Source organism: Diabrotica virgifera, chromosome 5 (assembly GCF_917563875.1).
Source record: "Diabrotica virgifera virgifera chromosome 5, PGI_DIABVI_V3a".
Taxonomy (NCBI): Eukaryota; Metazoa; Arthropoda; class Insecta; order Coleoptera; family Chrysomelidae; genus Diabrotica; species Diabrotica virgifera.
Genome location: NC_065447.1, coordinates 256,757,740 through 256,781,205, shown reverse-complemented (window position 1 = coordinate 256,781,205; position 23,466 = coordinate 256,757,740). Strand labels below are relative to the sequence as shown.

The 23,466-nt window shown below is 35.0% G+C and overlaps 1 protein-coding gene across 2 annotated transcripts in view; it reads left to right on the top strand.

Annotated features, from left to right (window-relative positions):
* The window catches only part of LOC114334828 (uncharacterized), a 53,614-nt gene that overhangs the window by 22,687 nt on the left and 7,461 nt on the right, over window positions 1-23,466 (top strand). For both annotated transcript variants that reach the window (XM_050651854.1, XM_050651853.1), the window contains exons 3-6: window positions 12,056-12,195; window positions 14,538-14,713; window positions 18,289-19,061; window positions 22,387-22,540. In XM_050651854.1, coding sequence (XP_050507811.1) covers window positions 12,065-12,195; window positions 14,538-14,713; window positions 18,289-19,061; window positions 22,387-22,540 — 1,234 coding nt within the window. In that variant the 5' untranslated portion in view covers window positions 12,056-12,064. The remainder of the gene's footprint in view (window positions 1-12,055; window positions 12,196-14,537; window positions 14,714-18,288; window positions 19,062-22,386; window positions 22,541-23,466) is intronic.

Below are 23,466 nucleotides of genomic sequence, written 5' to 3'. Positions count from 1 at the left end.
GGTACTAGTACACTTTAGAAGACCGAAAATATTAATTTTTTTCAAGAATTTTTTTCTCAGAACCTTTATAAGAAATAAACATAAAACTTTTTACATATTAATATCTAACTCTTAGAGAGTACAAAAAATATATATTTTTTCATTTATGCACGTACACTAATATTGCAGAGGTCGCAAAAGTCGAGGCCTCGAAAAATGATGGCGGACAGTTAATCTCAGGATTGGGATATCTGAAACAAAAAAAGCGTACTGCAGTTGAAAGAGGAAGATTTCTTACGTGACAATTTACCACAATTTGACCAAAAAATAAAAAATAAATATATTTTACCCATGGAAAACTGAAGAAAAACGGGCGAACTTTTCACAAAATTTTTTCAAATTTCCGTAAAATCTTTTCTTTGCGGAATTTTTCACTAACGGTGGTAAATTGTCACGTAAGAAACCTTTTTCAAATGCCGTACGATTTTTTTGTTTCAGAGATCCCAATCCTGAGATTAACTGTCCGCCATCAGAACTACTTTTTTTCGAGGCTTCGACTTTGGCGCCCTCTACAATATTAGTTTACGTGGATAAATGAAAAAAGATATATTTTTTGTATTCACCAAGAGTTAGATATTAATATGTAAAAAGTTTTATGTTCATTTCTAATAAAGGTTCTGAGAAAAAAAAATCTTGAAAAAATACTTATTTTTGGTCTTCTAAAGTGTACTAGTACCTAGTACGCCTCAGTGTTTAAATGGCACCTACGTATTTTTTTAAACTAATTTGATGGCTTTGGTAGGGACCAATTAGCCAGACAATTTTTTCTTTAACTATAATAATTTTTTTAATTTAAATCTCATTCTTCCTCACGATTACAATGCTGAAAATATTAGTAGTAAGATAAGATTAATGTGTGCAAATTTTTCTTTTGTTTTCTTTATAATTTAATTTTTACTTATCTTTTTATATGTATAATTTAGTTTGTTTTTTTTTCTTTTCTTATTATTCTTTTTTACTATTGTTTTTTTTTTGTTCTTTTTGGCTTTTTTTTTTGTTTTTTTTTATTTAATTTTTTTATATATTCTTTTTTTATTTTTTCGGTGCACACGTACAAAATATAACTACTTAGTTGCAGAATTGCTAACAAAGATGTAGTTAGTAATTTACAATTTCATTTTGCACCTCTTGGTGTGATTATATAAGGAGCACAATATATTATTATTCGTATTGAAAATTATACAATTTAAATTTATGGGTAAGAAAATGTTGTTATTAATTATTTCATTATATAATTTTATCTGTGCGTGCACTATTTAATGAACACCCAAGTATAATATGAGTTAAGTCTCCCAGTTCACCACATAAACATGAAGAATCATCAATTAAACCAATTTTACATTTATAGGTTGGTGACAATGCATGATTTGGTCTTATTCGGTTAATGGTAATAATAAAGTTCCTGTTGTTTTGGTTGTGGAACCATCTTAGCGTCGGGATCTGGACTTGACATGATTTGTAAATTAGTCCTGTTTGTTTGCTGTTATACAATTCTTGCCATTTGGTTTTGAGCTGAATTTTAAGTATGGAATTCAAATCGGTATAAGGAATATGCTGATTAATACAATCTCTGTTTAAGTCTGACGCAGATTTTGCAAACTTATCGGCAATTTCGTTTCCTTGAATACCCGAATGTCCTTTTATCCAAACTATTATCACCTTTCGTTGCGAGCTAAGTATTTCGTAATTGGTCTGTAATATTTCTACTTCTAGATGATTTAAGTTCTTGGACGCACCTATATTCTTTAGTCTCTCGACGACACTTTTGCTATCTGTAAATATAATACTTTTCGATCTATTAGTCCTAATATATAAGTATATATTTCAGAGCTTCACTTATTGCAAACATGTCTGCTGTATATATCGTTGCCTCATCTGGTAATTTGGTCTCTTCGTGATATTTTGTGGTGTGATCGTAAAAAGTTGCGCCTGTACGAATTTGTTCTGATCCATCGGTGTAAATCTGGTTGTAGTAGGGCCATCGTTGATTAACCGTTTCGAGAAAGTGGTCGTGTTTGTCGATCTCAAATGTCTGGATTTGTTTAGAAAACAGAATATGTGGATATTCTGAAAATATTGGTTGGATTTTTGATGTGTAAAGTGACAACCTGTATTGAGAAAGAGTGGTGTAACTTTCACAGATTAGTGGAGTTTTCTGTTTTAGCCAATACCTACGTGTTTAGAATCAAATTTCAAAAAAACGCGTGTTTTAAAGTTACTATGGCAACATTAGTAGTTTCAAATATTCATCTGCTCTGTCAGGATTACAAAATTTGTAACGTTAATAACGTTACTAACAAAAGTCTCAAAAGCTTTATTCAAATATTTAAAAATCTTAATCTTTGAAATGAATGTGAAAAGTACAGTTGGTATTGTTTGAAATATTTATACTTCTGTTTTTATAAATCAGAAGAAATGCTGCTCAAATTAATACTGCCGACATTCTCGGAAGCCAATGAGGTTGTACTTCCATTACTGGCACTCCCAATAATGTTTGAAACATTTTTCTTATTTGTAATAGGTACTCCCTTCAACGTAACCAGTCGCCACAGCTGCCGATTTCCATCTGCAGAAATTAATCTAATCTAGCAAATAAAGGGTATTATGGATTAAAGAAACTTTTAATATCAAACATAGTCACAAATAAAAGAGAACAAAAATATTGATATACAGAACTCTAATCAAGCCAATCGTCACTTACGCGTCTGAAAGGTGGACGATAAAAAACGTGATGAAGAACCCCTAGGCTGTTTTGAATGTAAAATCGTCAGACACTATAAAGGCATGCAGGAAAACGTATATTATGGCGTAGACGCTATAATTTTGAGCTTTACCACCTTTATAGTGAGCTTAGCATTGGTAGGTCTATCAAAATAAACAGGCTACGGTGGCTAAGCCACTTAGAGAGAATGAATGAGGTAGCAAGCAAGCAATTTGATTTAACCCAGCTTGTAGGACATATCCATCCCTTAAAAATGACATTCGGGTGTAACAATTCATTTGAGCGAGATGCATTGACTCGTGTAAGTAGAGGAACCACTCCGCCTCGCTCCAATGCTCCAGACCATCCCTTTCCCTCCTATAGCACTCTTATACTCGATATGAGCACAACTATCAGCCAAATACTCGTCATGTGGGAGTCTTGGGTAATAGAACTCCAACATGGTACCCTAACCGATTCAAAATTCAGGCCAGCGTGAGGCGCTATATTCCTGCTATCTTCTTGAATAAATGAGATGGAGCCGTCGAAACACATTTATAGCCAGAGACCGTATGGAGTAAGGAGAAGAGGTAGGCCCAGACCACGATTTAAGGACCAGGTGGAGGACGACTTGCGAGTGTTAGGAGTGCGAAATTTGAAAACCAAGGCGAAGGATAGGAAGGAATGGAAGCTGATTCTGGAACATTACAAGACCCACCATCGGTTGTAGAGCCAATGATGATGATGAATGATGAATCTGCAAAATAATCCGAATCCTAAAAATTTTTTACACGGGAGAGGCGGAGAGGCCTCACAAGATATACTAATATAAATTAAATTTATTTGTTAGAAACGAATGAATTTTTGATATTACGCTTTATCTCGACACGCACACAGGGCCGGCGATAACGGGCCTGCAAGGGATGCACTGCAGGCGGGCGCCCCTGTTTGGAAGAGCGCCAAAATAAGCTTTTTTCCGGTTGGTGTTATACCAAATAATAATTTAAAAAATTCGAAGGGCGCCTATGCTAGTTTTGCAGGCGGGCACCTTTTACCCTATAGCGCCGGGACTGCACGCACATTCGCAAAATATTACTTGTTTATGTTTTCTCGGCAAATATCCAGCGCATAGTTCTTATGTGGTTTCATGCTCGAAATTTCGCTTTAGGTAGTAGTCATAAAGTGACATTTATTGGCCCATTGAACTGTTTTGGATGGCTGACAAAATATGACGAATTTAAAAGTATCGTCATGTAGATGATATATTTCAAAAGAATTGTTCTACATTGTACCTTGAAAGATCTTTTGTCATTTATCACCAGTCTGGTGACTGGGTTTTATATACTGAGCCCATGTTAGCAATAAGGCAATTTCTAGAGTGATATTACTTACATTAGCATTACTTTTAAGATAAAATAATTACCCTTGATGCTGTATGTCCCAATATGCCGTGTTTGTGTCTCGACATGCTTGTCGGTTTGATTTTATGTCAAAGCTTTTTGGACCAAACGTATGCAAATACTGTGAATGAACTAATGAATAACAATTTCTTAACCATTTCTTCACCTTTTTGCAGAATTGTGAAATAAATGCTTTCTTCTTTCTCTATCTTGTAAGTGTTTTTAAACACTTGGCATTACTGCAGGAATTTCGTGATATCACGTTTTAGTGTGCTTTCAACTGGAGAAGAACCCACCATATTGTCACCCACCTGACACTCTATCTTTGAGTTTTACAAGGTAAATTGTTCTTTTTCTCCTTCGGAATGTAATATTTTTACTCTAAAACGTACGAGTTTAAGGTTACTTAACAGTGGAAGCATATTTTGAATTAATATTAAGGCAAAGACCATAAGATTAACTATCTAATGAGTGGAGTTAAAGAGAAGAGTCTGTTTAGTGCAGGTACGTAGTGGTCATGAGTCTAAAAGTACGCAGTCTAAAGATTTCTAGGATGGGAAAGCAGATCAAAAGGAAAAATATGAAGGATAGTGACAAAGAAAACAAAAAGAAAGCTTGAAACGTCAAAATTAAACTAACTTTTGACATTGAGCAATCCAAACCACCTACCAGCTCAAACCGAGAATCAGAAGAGACTGTTGAGTACCCAGTTGCCCAGGATGTGGATAGTCATTTAATGACAATATTGGATTCAATGTGGAATATGTGCAGAATGGTGGCCTGAGGTCAGTCCAGCGTATGAAGAAAGCGGACCTTTCGTTTGCGACGATTGTAAGACTCTTAGCTAGTGCGTACTTTTACCCTAACTCATTCGTACTTTTAGCCTCCCTCGAGCTCAAGAGTACGCAAATGACACTTTTTCAAAATATTTTTTACAGGGATGTTTTTTTGTTTAAACATAATAAAATATGATTTTATTGTTACGTAATAAATAAAGATCGATATTCAACAAATATGGTATTGTTTTGTCTTTCTTCTCCCAAGTTACAACCCAAAATAAACTAAGTGCGTACTTTTACCCTTCTTTACCCTACCAATCTAATCCACTGTTTGCCTGCTACTACTCTTATGTTATCTACCCATCTCTTTTGACGTCTTCCCATGCTTTTGTCGTCCTCTTTGGTCTCCATTCTAGGATTCTCCATGTCTACTTGTTAACATTATTCTTCTTCTTCTTCTCCTTCTTCTTCTTTTTCTATAGACATGATCTGTTTTTAATGTGCATCCAGTAATGCTAGGGCCACAGTAACGTCAAACGCCGTTAATTAACGCATTATTTGCCATTTCTGTAATACAAATAATGCGTTAATTAACGGCATTAGACGTTACTGTGGCCTCAGCATAAGTTGTCGTTCCATCGTTTTCGTGGTCTTGCCATTGATTGTCTTCCTATTGGGGAACCGTCTCTCACCGTCCTTACTACTCTATTTGTTGTCATACTGCTTATTTGGTCATTCTATTCTACTCTTCTGTTTCTTATCCAGTTATTAATGTTCTCCACCTTGCATCTCCGTTTTCATCTCCGCTGTTTCGAGCAATTTTTTTGCCCTTTCTGTGTCAGGTCGTGTTTCTGCCGCAACTTTTTGTTTCTAGTTGTTTAGCAGATTTTCTGGTAAGGGCTACAGTCTCCAGGCCGACGTTACAAAAAAAAGTAAACTGCAGATATTGGACTAAAAAGAATCCTCATTGAATCACTCAAGCACAAACTCGTTACCCTCAAAAAGTAAACGTATGGACGGGGATAGTTGAAGATAGAACTTAGGCAGCGATTAGACGCCACGATAAATGCGAGCAATTTATCGTAACGATCGAGTTGTTTCAATTTATAATCAATCGCGACAATATATCACAGTGTCTAAACAGTTTTAAAAAAGTCAATAAATTGTAGCAATTTATCGTCACAATAAATTGCTCGCATTTATCGCGGCGCCGGCGTTTAAACGCCACTTTTTCCTTCGATGCTTTTTGCTTCGATGAGCCCCTTACGGAGCAAAGATATTTTGATTTTCTAAAAAATATACATATTTATTTTCTACGTGCAGGAGACCATCTTCTGTATAAGCTGGTGTAGTGTTATTTATTATGATACATGTGAGATTGTTAAAATTATATGAAGGAGAAATTTTCTCACTGTGGAAACTCCTACACTTTTTCGTTTTGTTTATCATACAGTTTACCTATTTTTCACTAGAAAGTTGGATTTTAAAATACTTTCTGGCAACTATAAACTATAAAGCTACTGTCCAGAATTTATTAGTAATATTCTTAATAGTAAATACACTATTTCTAAATATTTCTCTCTTGGAAAACACAGAGTTCATTTACATTATTTTTAGTTATACTCAATATTTCATACACATACGTTCTTATATTTCTGTTATAATTGACATTTTGCCAGTACATAGATATTTTTACTTTTTGGTAAAATTTGGCTAACCGCTGATGATTACGTTTTTATATGTTAGTCATTTTCCCTGACAATATATGCCAAATAACTTCGATCGTATTCGCTATTCCAAATATAAAATGTATACCTGTAGACATATCCGGTTGAGAAGCCATTTTCCCAGTAAAAAAATAAAAATCTTCTTTCTCATAATCCTTAGTGTCCTTCAGGGCGTCGCGCGTCGGATGTAAGGTTCCGCGTCTTATTCATTTCTTCCATGCGTGTCTATTGGTGGCCAGGTTCTTCATATCTCTTATATCCATGTTGCTCTTTTCATCTATATCATGATTTCATCCATCCATGTCTTCATCGGCCTTCCCTCTTTTCTTTTGTTTCCCCTTTTGCCTTCATGTACCTTCTATGTTAGTATCTTTTGCTCCATTCGTTCTATGTAGCGAAACCAGTTCAATTGTTTGTTTTCGATCTTCCTCATTATCGGTTCTTGCTCTAGCTTTTTCCTTATATCTTCATTTCTAAATCTTTTAAGCTTCGTTCGTAACTCTAGCTATTTTTCTCACGAATTTCATCTAGGTCGCGTTTATCATTGATTCATGTTTCTTTTGCTTAATCCCTATTTCCGTCCCATGTGTCATTATCGGATTAACTATACTGTTATATACACTGAGTTTAGTTTTGTTGTCTATTACTGATTTCCCAAAAACTGTATTATTTAATGAGTAGTAATACACCTTGGTAGTCTAAGTTCAGTTTATTACTTATTGTCATTTCTGTTTTTACATCATCAGATATTATATTTCCCAAATGTTCAGAAGTAGATACCTACTTGTTCTACTTATTAAGTTTTAAAAAATCCACAAAGAAAAAGTTTTCCTGTAGGTAGCTGTATACCATGTGATACAAAAAAACAGTAAAATCCTGTATAAAATTTAAAAACCCTCAAAAGGGCCACATCAAATTTACATAACTAGTTTTCGACTGGTTTACCAGTCATCATCAGTGCTTACGTGCAATGTACATGCTAACCACCAAGATAGTATTATACAAAAATATGTGGGTCAAAGCCCAGTAAAAGTAGTCCGTCAAGGAAACATTGGTATAAAATGCTACCTTAAGGCTATGGGTACATAATTCGCAAATAATTTACGTGTATCCCTACTTTTTCTGTCTTTACACGGCAAATTACGTGTAGTAAAATTCACACTGGTGTGGATATGTAAACATTACTAGAATGTCATTCTACTTGAAAATGTCATCATTAATTTAAAGAGATGGCTTTTGAATGTTCTTGGATAACTGTTATTTTGATAATTGCAAATTATTAATTCAGTTAATAAATGTGACAATTTTTTCACTAACTATGTTTTCAGTGATTGTAATAATTTATTTGTACAACAAAAACTAATAATCAATCGAGAAAAGAGGAAAAGTGTCAAAGTGATTTTTTAATAATATGTTGTTATTTTGGAACGCTTACAATTTTGAACATCTCTAACAACAAAATACTTGGATCACAGGATATATCAATCTGATGTATTCTCTGCTTGGATCTTCCACAAATAATACACAATAAATAACTTTTTATTAAGTTCACGTCTTAAATCAATTATTTATCAAATACACTATATATCAATAATATTTAATCAATTTCTCAAAATATTCCCGATGCAATGTCAAATATTTAAAATTGTCACTGATTGTCAGTGTCTGACTGACAATATATGCTGACAATATTATATTCGGTTGAGTGCGTTGTAAGACAAAGACAGATTTGGAAATATTACCACGGCATTGTGTTCATTTTTTTCAAATCCTGAAAAAACCAATAAATATTTTTGAAAAATTTAAACGCAGAATGAAAGACTAAATTATTACCGAGGGCCGAAAGTCCCTTAGAATAAATAAAAAGTTTATTTTGAATGAGATATTTGAAATTAAAAATCACACTAAATTTTCTCTTAGTTTTTTCACCCCTGTAACTTATTAAAATAAACATTATAGAAGTTCTCAGGGACTTTCGGCCCTCGCTAATAACGTAATCTTTCATTCTGCGTTTAAATTTTTTAAAAATACTTATTAGTTTTCTCAGGATTTGAAAAAAATGAATCCCCATTTGAATAGCATTGCAGCCGAAAATACGTACCGATCCTCTTAAGCTTGGATGTTTAAAATATTTTCTAATTTGCCCTAGGTAACATCTGAGATCTAGATATGACTTGTTCACTTGTTGGAAGACAGACTGGTAAACCAGTCGAAAACTAGTTATGTGATTTTGATGTGGCCCTTTTGAGGGCTTTTAAATATACCTTTTATACAGGATTTTACTGTTTCTTTCTATAAGTTTTGTTTTATTGAGATTTTCCATTTTAAAATTCTGTATCTCTTTCTGCCGGACGTCTATTAGTTTTTGCATTTTCTCTACTGTGTTTCATATGGAATGATAGCAGCAATGCTTAGCAAAAGAGGAAAATAGTTGTCTGAAATTCGAAAGAAAAAGACAACAATGCTAGACCCCAATGTAACAAGAGAAGAAGAACAAATAATAAAAACAAATTATGAAATTGAAGAAAAATCAAGGTAGAAAACATAGTCAAGAACAAAAAGATTTTTCGCACATAATAAGAAAAACATAAAAAACATATACAAAGAAGGATAACTAACTGGACACCATTATGACACAGGTGCAGAGGAAGACCTAGAAGAAGATGGCTAGATGGCGCAGAAGATAAAAGAGCAAGTTACCATTTAGAGTAAACTTGTAAATTAATAAATTAATTAGTTAGTATGTAGTTATAACATGTATATTTATATCTATTTCCTATAGAACTTTATAATAATTGTACTTTGATTTTATCAGTGTGTAAAATTCTTCTTGTCTTTAGTCAATGTTACTACTTTTGTTTATTGTTGATACTCAATCGATTGAAAAATGTTTTTAAATAAATAGAAAAACCATTCTCACTGATTTTTTTTTTCAGATTAAAAGCAGCTCTATTTCTTTATCTCCACAATCCAGTTTTGGAACCGCTGGTTATTTATAAGCGATGGCATTTCCGGCTAAACTCCTGTCAGTCAAGGAGACAGTTAATACAGAGAAAGTTGTACAGAACATTTTCATGCAATAATTCCTGCTGTTAGTCAGCATTTTCGTGAAATTTGCAATTTCAAAGCAATTACTCACATATTTACAAATAAAATACGATTTACGATGGAAATATTTCCGAAAGTAAAAAAGATCAAAAGCTATGAGCTTCTGTCTGCTTGTGAATGGTTAAAATATCAAACTTTTGTTAAACTGTTTGAAAAAGTGCATAATTTTCATTGATGATTAAATTTTTAATATGGTAATTCATTTTTTTTAATCATAATAATTACGATTTTAACGTAAACATAAATGAGCCGGTGAAAATAACAGTGCCATAAGTCAATTTAAGGCATGTCTGAGGAATATTTCAATACAAATAACTGAAAAATGTCTACGTTTAAGTATGGTCAATACTAACCCTGAACAGACCACGTATCATATCAGGGCTAGTAATGGAGTGTCATGAATCACTAGCCCAAACTTCGGATGGTAACACCATCCTGCGGTGGGTTAAAGGACACAACAGAAATAAAGGCAACCGCATTGCTGACCAGCTGGCTAGAAGGGCAGCAGGCCTAAGACTCTTAGGACCTTGTGATCTTTTTGGCTTGTCGACTACAACAATTGCGGAAATTGTTAAATGTCACTCCCACACGCAAACCGTGAAAAGATGGGAGGAAGGGCCAGGATGTAGACTTGCCAAGGTAACACTAAGGAACCCTGGGAAGTCAGCATCAGAAAAGTACTTGAGAATGACCAGGAAAAACCTACGCTTGACAGTTGGTTTTTTAACTGGCTATTGTCAACTAAGAAAACACCTCCACACACTGGGGCTAGTAGACACACCTCTATGCAGGAGGTGTGAACGAGATGACTAAACTGTCGAGCATGTCCTATGTGAATGTCCGGAGTTATCGTTAATACGAGAGTACCCGTTCGGCAAGCCTTGCCCTACACCTGCCGATATAGGGGAGATGTCACCAGGTGATTTGTCCGCCTTCCTGGAAATGGCAGGATGGATGATGAACTAAGGACGACAACCCCCTGGGAGGATGTACAATGCATCAATTGTGGCCTAAGTTCTGTGGGACTTGACTCACATTTCCTACTCTACAGATACATATACAGAAGTATGGTCAATATAATCTAGAAATATGAATTCTACATATTTCATATCATCATCATCAAAGCTTTTCATTCTAGATGGAATGTTTACCGCTCTTACTTAGATCACTCTGATCCTTTCGCATTCTTCTTGTGTATTGTCAAAGCTTGTTGTATGACTTGACTTTAGTTACAATTTTCTTCCACTTATTTCGATATTATGTGCATGGTTTCCTCCAGTTTCCCACTTTCAGGATTTTCATGTCCCTCATTACCGCCTGATCCTCCCATCTCTCTCTGGATCTTCCCGCTTGGTCTTTTAGTTTCTGGCTTGCATCTGGTGACTTTAATAAATTTAATTATATCTTCTCCCTTCATTATGTCTCTTACTTCATGGTTCATTCTTATTCTCATTTCTCAGTTTTCCATTCTTATAGGACCCATAATTCTTCTTAGGACTTTCCTTTCGAATATTCTTAATTTTTCTTTATCTTTGTCTGTAAGCCAGACTGTCTCGGCTGCGTATGTAACTATTGGTCTGATTGCAACTCTGTATATTTTCAGTTTTGTATTTCTGAATAAGTTCTTGTCCTTTATTAGCCTATGATATCTCCAGTATGTTTTGTCGCCTGCTAGAATTCACTCCGTTACTACTTCACTTCTCATATTTTTGCCATTCACAATTATTAATCCCAAATACTTAAACTGTTGAACTTTTTTAAAAGTGTAGTTTTTATCTTGATTTCTCTCGTCTTGCTATTTTAATTTCTAGACCTCTTTCCGGTGCTTCATTTGCCACGGGCTGTAACTGCTTCTTTTAATCTTTCCTTATCTCTTCCCATAAGAACTATGTAATTTGCATAATGTTACATACTATAGCTGTGTTGAGGAGTGGGTTATAGTTCCTTTAATTCCGCTGGCCTTGACTGTTCCTTTTACTGCTATGTTGAATAGTGTGGTTGGCAAGGAAATCGCCTTGTCGCACTCCTGTTTTTATTGCAATTGATTTTGTGCTACCTTCTATTGTTACTTTAGCTCGAGATCTACATCTTCCCAGAATTTTTCAGAATAATTTTCTTTCTTTTTTAGAACGATTTCCGGAGTGGCAATCGAAACGTCAAACAATGCTTCATTAAAAATGTACTTAATTTTCATTACAACAAGAATTGTGGCTCAATCCCATACAAAAATAATACTTAAATACTCAAATTAAATACACAACAAAGGGTTTTAAAGTTCAAAAAAGTTAATTCTTCCTTCAGGTGCTGAAAATGGATGATGAAGAAGCGCTCTCTCAGGCGATTTTAAACAATTCCAGATTTTGGGTGCAAAAAGTACTAGTGCCAACTCTACTATGCCTGGGATTAGTTGGCAACACTGTCACCATTATGGTGCTCACAAGGTTAGTAAACCTGTTATTTACTATTAACTTATTTATAACCTGGATAAATCGAGAAATGATTTGTATAGTAGCGTAATTGCTTTGATCATTATTATTTATGTACGCTAATGAACAGGTACCGATGTATTTTTTTGAAATTGAAATGACTCACATATGTATAAATCAATGTAATTAATCAAGTTGTTTAAAAGTAAAAAAGACTATTTTGATCTCGTATTAAAATCTTCTCGTATGTAAAATACGTCACTTCTTATTTTAGGTCTTAATTTTATTTCATTCAAAGAACGATGCTTTTTCCACAACTGAGTCTGGACCGAAGAAGTTTGTAGCTGATGCACTTCTGGCAAGTCCATTAGTTTTTCATTGATGACCTGGAACCCGCTGTTCCCACACTAGGCTATTTTATTTAGCGTATGGCATAAAATAAGAACCCATTCGGTCTCCAATTCCAGGGAACCTTCTTCGGGGACATTCTTCAACAACGTGGCAGATAGTCTGTCGTTGCGAGCCACAGTCACGCTCATGAGTAAGGTTTTTCCCCAACTATGTAAACTGTCAGCACATCTACCGCTGCTTGTTCTTATTCTGTTCAGCGTTGTCCATATATTGCAAGGCAGTTCAAAGCCTGGTGGAGTCTGATTAATACATGCTATTTGGTGTACTTGCTGTGGTGAGTTACTCTCCCATTGTCTTCTCCTCCAGGCGTTGGTGAGGCTGAAATGTTCCTGGTGTAAGGAGGTATACTTTAACAATAGAAGGATTTCTGGAGCGCAGTCTATTCATTTCGATATCAAGCTTATCAAGGTATATGGGTAGTTAAGTTAGACTGGATTTTTCTATATTCTCTGAGAAGAGACTGACTTCTTGGTAGTTTCAGCGGTGGGATGCGACTCAGAATGGTCAAGAGTTCGTTGTTGGTCTAATTGTACCTGAGGATATTCGCATTGTCTTTTTTAATTGGGTGTCAACAATCTTCGTGTGTTTACTATTGAGCCATACCGGAGAAGCATATTTAGCTGCCTAGTATATAAGTCCGAGAGCTGATAGTCTGAGTACAAAGGTTGAGGAAGCCCCCATGAGGTACAACATACCTTTTGGATGGTATTATTTTGCGTTTTTAGCTTTTAGTTTTGCTGTCGTTGTTTGTAGGTGTCCATTAAAACTTCTGTCTGTAAAAGGTCTGTCAAGAGTTCCACGATCTTTTGGGTTAGTTATGAGTTAGTAATACATTTTCAAAGTAAACGGAGAGTTTTTTGTTGGCTTGGGCAGTATTTATATGAAAACAGCACACTTCGGTATTCGTTGTATTAGGCCGTAGCCTCCATTTTTGGAAGTATTCTGCCATAATGGTAAGGTCATCCCTTAGTATTGTTTCTATAACATCCCTGTTATTATGTCTTGCTGCAATAATCCAGTCGGTAGCGTAGCCAAATTTCTGCAAAGTTGTTCTAGACAGGGCTGCGATGTCTAAAATAGACAGTAAGGGTGCCAAAACAGATCCCTGCGGTAATCCATTGCTGAACTTCATTTGGACACTTTTAAAATGGCCTATTATGACTTGAAAGGCTTCTGTCGGTGAGCATGCCATCAATGAGTTTAGTTATTTTTTGTCACAGAATTGCACGGAGTAGTTTGCAGATTAGTCCTCGTCTCCAGACGGTATCTGATAGGTCAATGAAAGCAACGGATATTTTTAGCTTTCTTTGAAAACCTGTTTCAATATGTGTTGTTAGGGATAGGACCTGATCTGTTCAACTGCGGTTAAGTCGGTATTTATGTTTAGTAGTTATAGATTAAACGTTCATAGACACCACAGTTTATAGCCACAGCTTAGCATTGCAATCGGTCGGTAATAGTAATTTTGGGGCTAATTATTTGCCTTTCCTGATTCTAATATGGTTACAATGGAATTTAATGGAATATACTGAAATGCTAAAAGTACAATTCTACAATGGCTATAAGAGCATTATTTGCCTTTCCTGATTCTAATATGGAATAAATATGATCAATGGAAGTGCGCTTTAAGTGAGTGGGCGATTTCTCTTGATTTTAAGATATCTGTAAAGAAATCCGGCAACCATTTCCTAATATATTTCCAACAGTAAAGTAAATATTCTGGATAAATTTTGTGGGAACCGAGTGAGTGTCCCGGGAGAGGAACAAAATACCGGCTTCTGCAGAATAGCATGCAGAAGCGTGCTAAGGGTGCTAAGAGTGCTAAAAGTGCTAAAGTGAACCTAGGTTAAATAATCAGGATGAAAACCAACTTTCGAAAGGCGACAGCATCTTAAGGAGTAGAAGACTAAGTAATTTCATATATCATAATCTTTTTTTTATTTTAGGCGACGGATGAGAAGCTCCACAAACATATATCTATCAGCGCTAGCTGTGGCAGACATCATTCATCTTGTGTTCGGCTTTTTATTATCATTTGAACATTACCACAATATTCACGACAGAAAATATGAACTGTACTGGAGGTTTTACGGACTAACGCATTGGTTTTGCGATGCGGCAAGTAAGTATGTGTACAATAAAAGTTCTTCTCCTTCCTTTCTTCTTCTTCTTCAGTCTGTTTGCATCCACTCCTGGACAAAGGTCTTCCCATGAGTTCCCCATTCTTCTCTGCTTTGTGCTGTTTGATGCCAGTTTCTCCTAATTTTTGCTTTAATGTCGTCTAGCCATCGTTTTTGTGGTCTTCTCTACTACGACTGTGCTCGCGTGGTCTCCAATGTACAATGTTTATCGTCCACCGTTCAATATTTTGCCGTACCACGTGTCCTACTCAGTTCCATTTCATTTGCGCAATTCTTCCAATTACATCCTCCACCTTCGTCCTGCTTCGCACGTCCTCATTTCGTATATGTTCCCTCAATGATACTCCTAATATAGCTCGTTCGATCGCCCTTTGAGTCGTTCTCAATCTTTTGGCTGATACCTCTCTAAGTGTAATGGTCTCCATTCAATAGGTCATAACTGTTGAATACCCTTTTCTTTAAATTTATTGGTACCTTTTTGTTTTTCACCACATAACTTAGTCTTGCTACCACGGTCCAAGTCATTCGGATTCTTCTAGTTATCTCTGCCGTTTAATTCTGTTTGCCTAGGGTGATCGTGTGACATACCTAGGTAGCTATATATAATCTTCGATACTTTCGATCTCACTTCCATCTAAGTCGATTGTGATATGTTGATTTGTCATAACTTTTCTTTTATTTAAATTCATTTTATTCATTTTTAAACTGACTTTCTCAGATTCTTGTTTAAGCTCTTTTAGCATGTAGACAGGGCCGCCGCTAAAGTGTTGGCCGCCCGTGTGCAACTTAATATTTGCCGCCTCCTGCCAACACTTTAGTCGTTTCAACATTTCATCAACTAGTATTTAAAGAAATGTGCAGGACACCGTAACGCGTATATGAATAATAATTGCTCTGATCTCGACGTTACTTTTAGACCTGGATCCCGCGTACCAAAAAAAGTTATTATTATAGAAATGCAATCTTGCACTAATACCTACATGTGTAAATTTTGTTTACAAGACTACTTACAACATTCGGCATGCTTAATTGTTTACTAATATATTTAAATATATAGACCTGAATCCCGCGTACCTACCAAAAAAAAGTTGATTAATAGCAAGCTGAAAATTTGTTAATAGCTTAACGGTGTCTAGTCGGACAAACTTTGATGTATGGGAGCACTGGAACAGGGGAAGTTTTAATTGTGAAACAGGTTAAAAATTTGGAACGTCAGACTACGAAAACGTTCCATGTATTTTGTCGGACATAACTTCCAATTGATTTGTTACCATTTCATTAAACTCTCATGCAAAAATCAGACTGGTGTTTATCACCAACTGGGCATTTTAATGAGTGGAACACGCAGAACATGTCAATGACAGGAATCATGTTGGTTAGTGTAATAGCAGTCTGATTTTTGCATGAGAGTTTAATGAAAGGGTAATAAATCAATTGGATGATCTGTCCGACAAAATACATGGAACGTTTTTGTAATCTGACGTTCCAAGTTTTAAAACTGTTCCACAATTAAAACATCCCCTGTTTCAGTGTTCCCGTATATCAAAGTTTGCCCGACTAGACACCATTAAGCTATTAACAAATTTTCAGCTTGCTATTAATCAACTTTTTTTGGTACGCTGGATCCAGGCCAATTTGAAATACAGCAGTGTGCAAAAGAAACGGGCACACTACTATATATTACAAACCAAATCGTTTATCAAAAACGTGTCTAAAATCATCAAATTCTCAACTTAGACTGAACTATAACCCATCTATAACCATACATAAGCATAAAGGAACAATATTATAACAGAGCAACCATCGAGTAATAAAATAGCTATTTGTATAACAAGGGAGGAAAGTGCTACTTTTCCTCCCGAGAATGAAGTTTACTGCCCGACGCGTAGCGGAGGGCAGTAATCATTCAAGGGAGGAAAAGGCACTTTACTCCCATGTTATACATATGGTTTTTCCACCTTCCTCAAATTAATAACAAGTCATTTTTCATTTTTACTTAATTTATTTATGTAACTAACCAAAAAAAATTTATTAAAACTAAAACTAACAAGTAGGTACAATATAACTGTCAACTGTCAAATATAAGTCAAATTATTAATGTAAACATTGTTAAATCAAAATAATAATTTACTGTTTTTTACCATTCTGCAAAATACAGGGTGTTTTATAAATAAACGTTAAAATGTATAGATACTTACGTAATATTGTTGTGAACCTATTTTCTTGTGGCATTTTTATAATCAATTACTTTTAATGGGAAATAAATAAAGAAATAATTAACACTTTTTAAATAATTAAATAGATATTTAAATGAAAATAATATTACTTACGTAATAGAAAATAGATATTGTACAGGGCGTCAATAAGTTATATTTCATGAATGAAATACCATGACGTCACTTTTACTTTTCCTCCCTAGGGAGGAAAAATATTTTCCTCCCCAGGGAAGAAAAGTACAACTTTGCTCCCTACAATCAGGTCCGGAAAAGTATACTTTCGGTAGAGGTAGGTGGAAAAATATGTTTTAAACCATCGAATAATAAAAAAGACTTTTTTATTACTCAGTGAGAGCAACGTATCTAAATTCTTGGAAAGTATCCTATTCTGGTATAATACTGTCTTAACAAATCATAAATGTTCACAATTTGAAAAAATCGCATATGGACCACGTAGATAAAAATATATGTTAAATTCCGAAAGCCGCCAGCCACTTTGAACTAAAAAGCTTTCCCGGAACTACTTTACGACTACAGCTGCAAAAGGGCAGTTCATATAACAAATAACATTTTCTGACATTTTTGTTTCGATTGTTTCTATTATTAGAGTTTATAGAAATATCTGAATTATCACTATTTAATTTTTTGAATTTATTTTCGTTTTAAAAAAAGTATTATCATCAGTGGCCTGCTTTTGGCCGCCCCTATAATCGGCCGCCCGTGTGCGATGCACACTTTGCACGCATGGTAGCGGCGGCCCTGCATCTAGATTAGTTCTTCTGCATTGTTGCTTATGAGTACCTACTATGTCATCGGCAAATCTTAGATGACTTAAAAATCTGCCATCAATTTTAATTCCCTACGCGGTGTTTCCAAATTAACTTCTTGAACACATCTTCTAATACAAGAGTAAATAATTTTGGAGAGATAGTGTCTCCTCTTTAACTCCTCTCTTCGTTCTTATTTTGCTTGTTGTTAGACCTTCTGATAAATTTATTTGCATTGTTGCATTGTCTATTTTAGGAGTATTCTATATCTGAAACCAATCCTTGCATTATCCATTCCTTCTAATACGGCCCAGAGTTCTATGGAATCGAATGCCTTATTGTAATCCACATATGCCATCTCCTTCCTTTACATAAGCAATTTTGCTTGTTCATTGGAGGGTTGTTGCCTCTATGGAAGATTGTCACTCCATCCCTTGCGCAATCAGACGAAACTTCGTCTACCTAACCTAATCTCACCTAAATACTGTTAATTAATCACCCTGTATATTTAATAATAAACATAGTTCTCCATCGTGATATAATTGATGTTCATAACTTGAATTTGTTTTTTAGGTGCAACATCAGCATGGTTAGCAGTTTCATTTACCATAGAACGCTTCATCGCTGTTCGTTATCCGATGAAAGGAAAAATCTTCTGTACTGAACGTAGAGCAAAAGGAATCATAGCAATAGTCTACGTCTTTTGCTTTGTTACCACAGCATCAACAACATTCGAATACCAGCTCACCTTTAACGACATCTGCGTTAAAGAATGTCCCATTGACCAATTGAACTATACAGAGTCCCCTCATTTAGAATCCACCAGTGCAAGTGTCGGAAATATTACTTATGTTGAGTCTGAAGCTAGCAGTCTTGGTTCAGATGCTTTAGGCTCAGTTGTTATCAAAGGTTATGATAAATATATTCAGAACAAGATAAAACAAATCCTCTCCAATTGTACTAATCATCCACATATCATTTTGGTTCCTGTTAATCCTAATGTTTTAAATTCTACAAGTAACGTGGATTCAATTAATAGGTCCCTAGAGGCAGATTTAAGTCGAGCATTAGAAAAAAAAAGCAATAGCACAAGTGCCGCTAGTACTCACCATGTACGAAGTCTTAAAGAATCTGAGAATAGTACTTATTGCTGTGAAAAAAACTTCACGATCGATGTAGAGAATACAGAATTAGGAAAGAACAAAACTTATACAGACTTTATTTATTGGTATAGTGCACTGTTTTTTGCCATAATACCTTTACTAGTGATAGCAACGTTTAACTGTTTTTTAATCAGAGTAGTGTATTCGTCGCAGAAGACCAGAAGAGTGATGACAAACTCTCATGTAAGTTTTAATTGTTTTTCTTTTACATATCCCTTTAATTCTCGATTACTAACGTTTCTTCAACATTCCTCTTCAGTCTTGATCATCCGTAGGGAGTGTAGTGATCAGGCTGATAAGTGTTGTCAAGAAATTATTGCAGAAAACCTTATCTTAGGCTTATTACAAAGTCATTTGTGTTTAAGTGGTGTTGTGAAGTTTCCAGCACAGGTAGAAAGTTATAAAATGTTAATCTATTGTACATTTAATTATTATACCTGCTATTCAATCTGTTTACCTCTCGAAACTTAACGGCACCAACCAAATACTGCAATAATTCGCTACTGCGCGTGAAAAAGGAGTTAAGTCATAATTTATCAAAAATAGGGTTAAGTCAAATTTCGAATCTAAACAACAGGAACTTTTATTGTGCAAAAAGGGATAAGTTAACATAAACAATATCTACCATGTTTTGTGTATGGCATCACATGTTAAGTCACATCAAATTCAATTTAACATCGTGAAAAGGGAGTTATGTCTACGTGACTCCTTGTTCAAAATAATATACTGATATACACGAATAGTGAAAAACGAGTTAACTCGACATATCTCGTTTTTCACTTAAAGTACTGTAAACTGTTTACATGACTTAACTCACTTTTCACTACTTTTGCTTTTGTTGTACCATATTCTTAAACCATATTCTCTACCATATTAATTCGCAAGCTTTTTGTTATATTTGGTATGAATTATTAGCAAAAAGAGGAGGAAATGAGATTGGCTCGTGCATAAATTTTTACTAAAAGATTTAGAAAATGGAGTGAATCATGTTGTCATGTATTCTGATTCTTGTGGGGGTCAGAATAAAATTTCTTTTATGTCGGCAGCTTGTGTTGTGGCTTTACAAAATTCGAATATAGAGATAATTGATCACAAATTCCTTTTTTCTGGGCACACCCATGTGGAGTGTGATAAAGACCACAGTCTAATAGAGAAAAAGAGAAAGAAATTTGATGGTAATATTGCACATCCTAATGACTGGGCTCAACTTATCCGCCAAGTAGGTAAAAAATGACCTTTTAAAGTTACCGAGACGGAGGGAAATGACTTCTTTAATTATGCAGAACTAGTTTCGATACGAAATGTACGGTAGTTTCGATACGAAAAAAATAAACGAACTCTTTTGTATAAAAATTCCCATTCCAAGCTGTCAGTTTTGAGAAGAGGGGAAGAAGTAACAACATGTTAACACCAAAAAAGCACCAGAGGAGTTGTTCATATTACAGTATAAAAAAGGAACATTTAAGGGATCTTCTTCAATATATTCCACATTCATTGTGGCATTTTTACACTAATCTTCCGACGAGCAATGAAGAAATAGATGTTCTGCTAAATGAGTCATCTTCTGAGGAGGAAGATTAGTACCTAGTTTATAATGTTTTTAGGAAATAAATCCTTTATACTGCAAAGTTTTATGTCCTTTTATTTTTATTGTCAATAAATATTGTCATATAAGTCAACAAAGTCTTTGTGTAAAAAGGGTTAAGTCTACGAAAAAAGGTATAAGTCAAACAGCTCATTGGGTAAAAGGAGTTAAGTCAATCAAAAGTCTTGATACCGTAACTTTTTTTTAATTTTCTATTGACCCTACTATTTGTTGAATGTTTCTACATTCTCTCGCAAAATTAAGGTATCAGAACATATTTAAAAATGCCTTTTCTAGATACGAAATTTTCCCTCCAATTTTTAATTTCAATTTACTTAGATATACCTTTTTTGACTTATCTTCTTTTTCACACGCAGTAGCGAATTTGTTGGCAAATATACTGCTCATCTCCAAAGATCTGTCTCTGGTTATTTCCCTTAACTCATGCATAGATCTGTTGCATATTCATGTCATCTGGTCGGTCCATCTTTCTGGGGATCTTCCTCGTTATCTTGAGCATTCTGTCCTTGCTTGGATAATCCAAGGAAAGTGTTTCCATGTTTTCTACGCCTGCTCTCATAAACATGTCCAAAGTATCTTGATTGTTGGAAATGGACTTTGCTTGAAAACTGTTTGCTGGAATTCATCTCATTTAGGTAGGTAAAATTGAATTATTTGTTCTGTCGTTGGTCCATGGAGTTCGTATCGTTCGCCTTCAACAGAACATTTCAGTGGCATCTATCTTTCTTCATTCCTCTTATCTTATAGTCCAAGATTCCCATCTATATGAACAGTATCGTGAATATTAAGCAGTTGATCAACCTCAGTTTTAGAGTTCGTGAAATTTGAGAATTCTTCCATATTTTGACCAGCTTTCCTGCATTGATTATTTGTTTTCTCTCTCTTCAATGCTGACCCCCCGGAGGGAGTGTAGTGGTCGACGTGATGTCGTGTATTATTCGTTTTCAAAGATCTCTGTCTCTGGTCATTTCTTTTTAATTCATGCATAGGTATTTTGAATATTCATGTAATTAGATCGATTCATCTTACTGGTGATCTTCCTGGTGATCTTTGGCCTTCCAACTCTCCCTGTATAATGAGTCTTTCACTTTTTCCATGTTTTCTGTGTTTGCTCTCATAACATGTCCAAAGTAGTATTTTAATTGTTGAAGGTGGACTTTACTGGAGAGTCGTTGGCTAACTTTTAGCTCTCTTAAAATTGAATTATTTGTCCTACTGTCGGTCTAATGAATTCGTAACATTCGTCTCCAACAGAACATTTCAGTGGCGTCTATCTTTCTTCTTTCCGATTGTCTCAGGGTCCAAGATTCACATCCGTAGGTTAGAATATTGAGCAGTTGATCAACCTCATCTCTAACGCTCTTGAAATTTGACAGTCTTTCCATATTGTGGTCATTTCTGCTGTGACAACTTTTGCTAAATTACATCTACGTTTTATTTCTGCCTGTAGTGATCCTGTGTTTGTGATCAATGATCCCAGATCTAAGTGAGCCCACAACCATAAACTGATCAATTGTGGTTTTGTGTGGATGATTGTTATGTAGCCTATCCACTATCATGATCGTTGTCTTTGATAATATGTTTAATTTCAGACCAAATATTTGATTTTCGTTTTTGACCAGCCGTATAAGATCAATCAGCTCTACTTGATTATTTGAAAGAAGGGCTGTGCCATCTGCGAAAAGTAGGTTGTTTATTTTATGGCCATTTATTGAGATGCCCTTTTGTTTTACTGCAGACAAAATATTTGACTTTCGTCAAAATGTTTAATAATAAACGTCTTTGTCTTTCCAATATACACAAAACCCCTATCTGCTATAATTATATTAGTTTCATTTTAGTATAGGTAAGCATATTTTCTCTGTTACATAAGTATAAATATTGCTTTTATATATGTTTTAGGAAAGTTCTTCATGGACAAACGAAAAAAGAATAACGATAATGCTGATAGGCATTGTATTCGCTTTTCTAATATGTCAAATTCCAACAGCTATACACATTATCTACTATCATTTTAATGAGACAAAAAATAAGGTGCAAATGAACATAAGACTGAGTAAGTAACAATAAATACGAATAGGTACATACTATAAATATTAACAAAATAATAATTATCAAAAACGAGATGGAAATGATAGCAATGGTTAGGAGAATACCTCCTAGTGTACGGAGAGGGCAAAAAATTGGAGAGCAAAAATACAAAGAAATGAATTATATATCGTATCTCCCCATTTAGAAGTCCTCGATGTAGAGCTTTCATGATCCAAGCCTTCATATAACGAGGCAGAGTACACCTAGTATTTCCAAAATTTAACTCTGATTGTTATTCTGACTGATGGTTAGAATAGTGAAGTATGAATAAAATTACGTTCTAACAATGAACGTTAAGAAAGCAAAATTTATGAGAATATCGGAAACTCAAAAAGAAAAAACAAGAATCTTTTCATAGACGGAACCAATGTCGAACGAGTAGACCAATATGCGCATCTTGGAACAGTGATCAACTCCAGAAATGATTACTTCCAGGAAATCAAACTCAGAATAGAAAAGGCTAAGAAAAGAGATTTGAAGTTGGAGCTAGAGTTAGGTTGGCTAGGTGCTGCGTTGTCTCGACTGTGTTTTATGGAATGGAAGCTTGGACCTTGAGTGTGGGATCAGTGAAAAAATTGGAATCATTCGAGCTGTGCGTGTACAGAAGAATTCTGAAAATATCGTGGACCAGAACACGTCACAAAGAGGTTCGGAGAAAGAAAAATAAAGAAATGGAAATCTTAAATACCATCAAAATTACAACTTGCTGCAACTCATTATGCAGGGAGAGATTCAAGGAAAAGAAGAATAAGGAGACGCAGAATATCGTGGCTGTGCAACCTGAGAGAATGGCAAGGATGTACATCAAATGAACTTTTCAGAGCAGCCATCTCTAAAGTCCGAAGAGCTTTTGTTTCCGAATGGCATTTGAAGAAGTTATTCTGAGGTTGC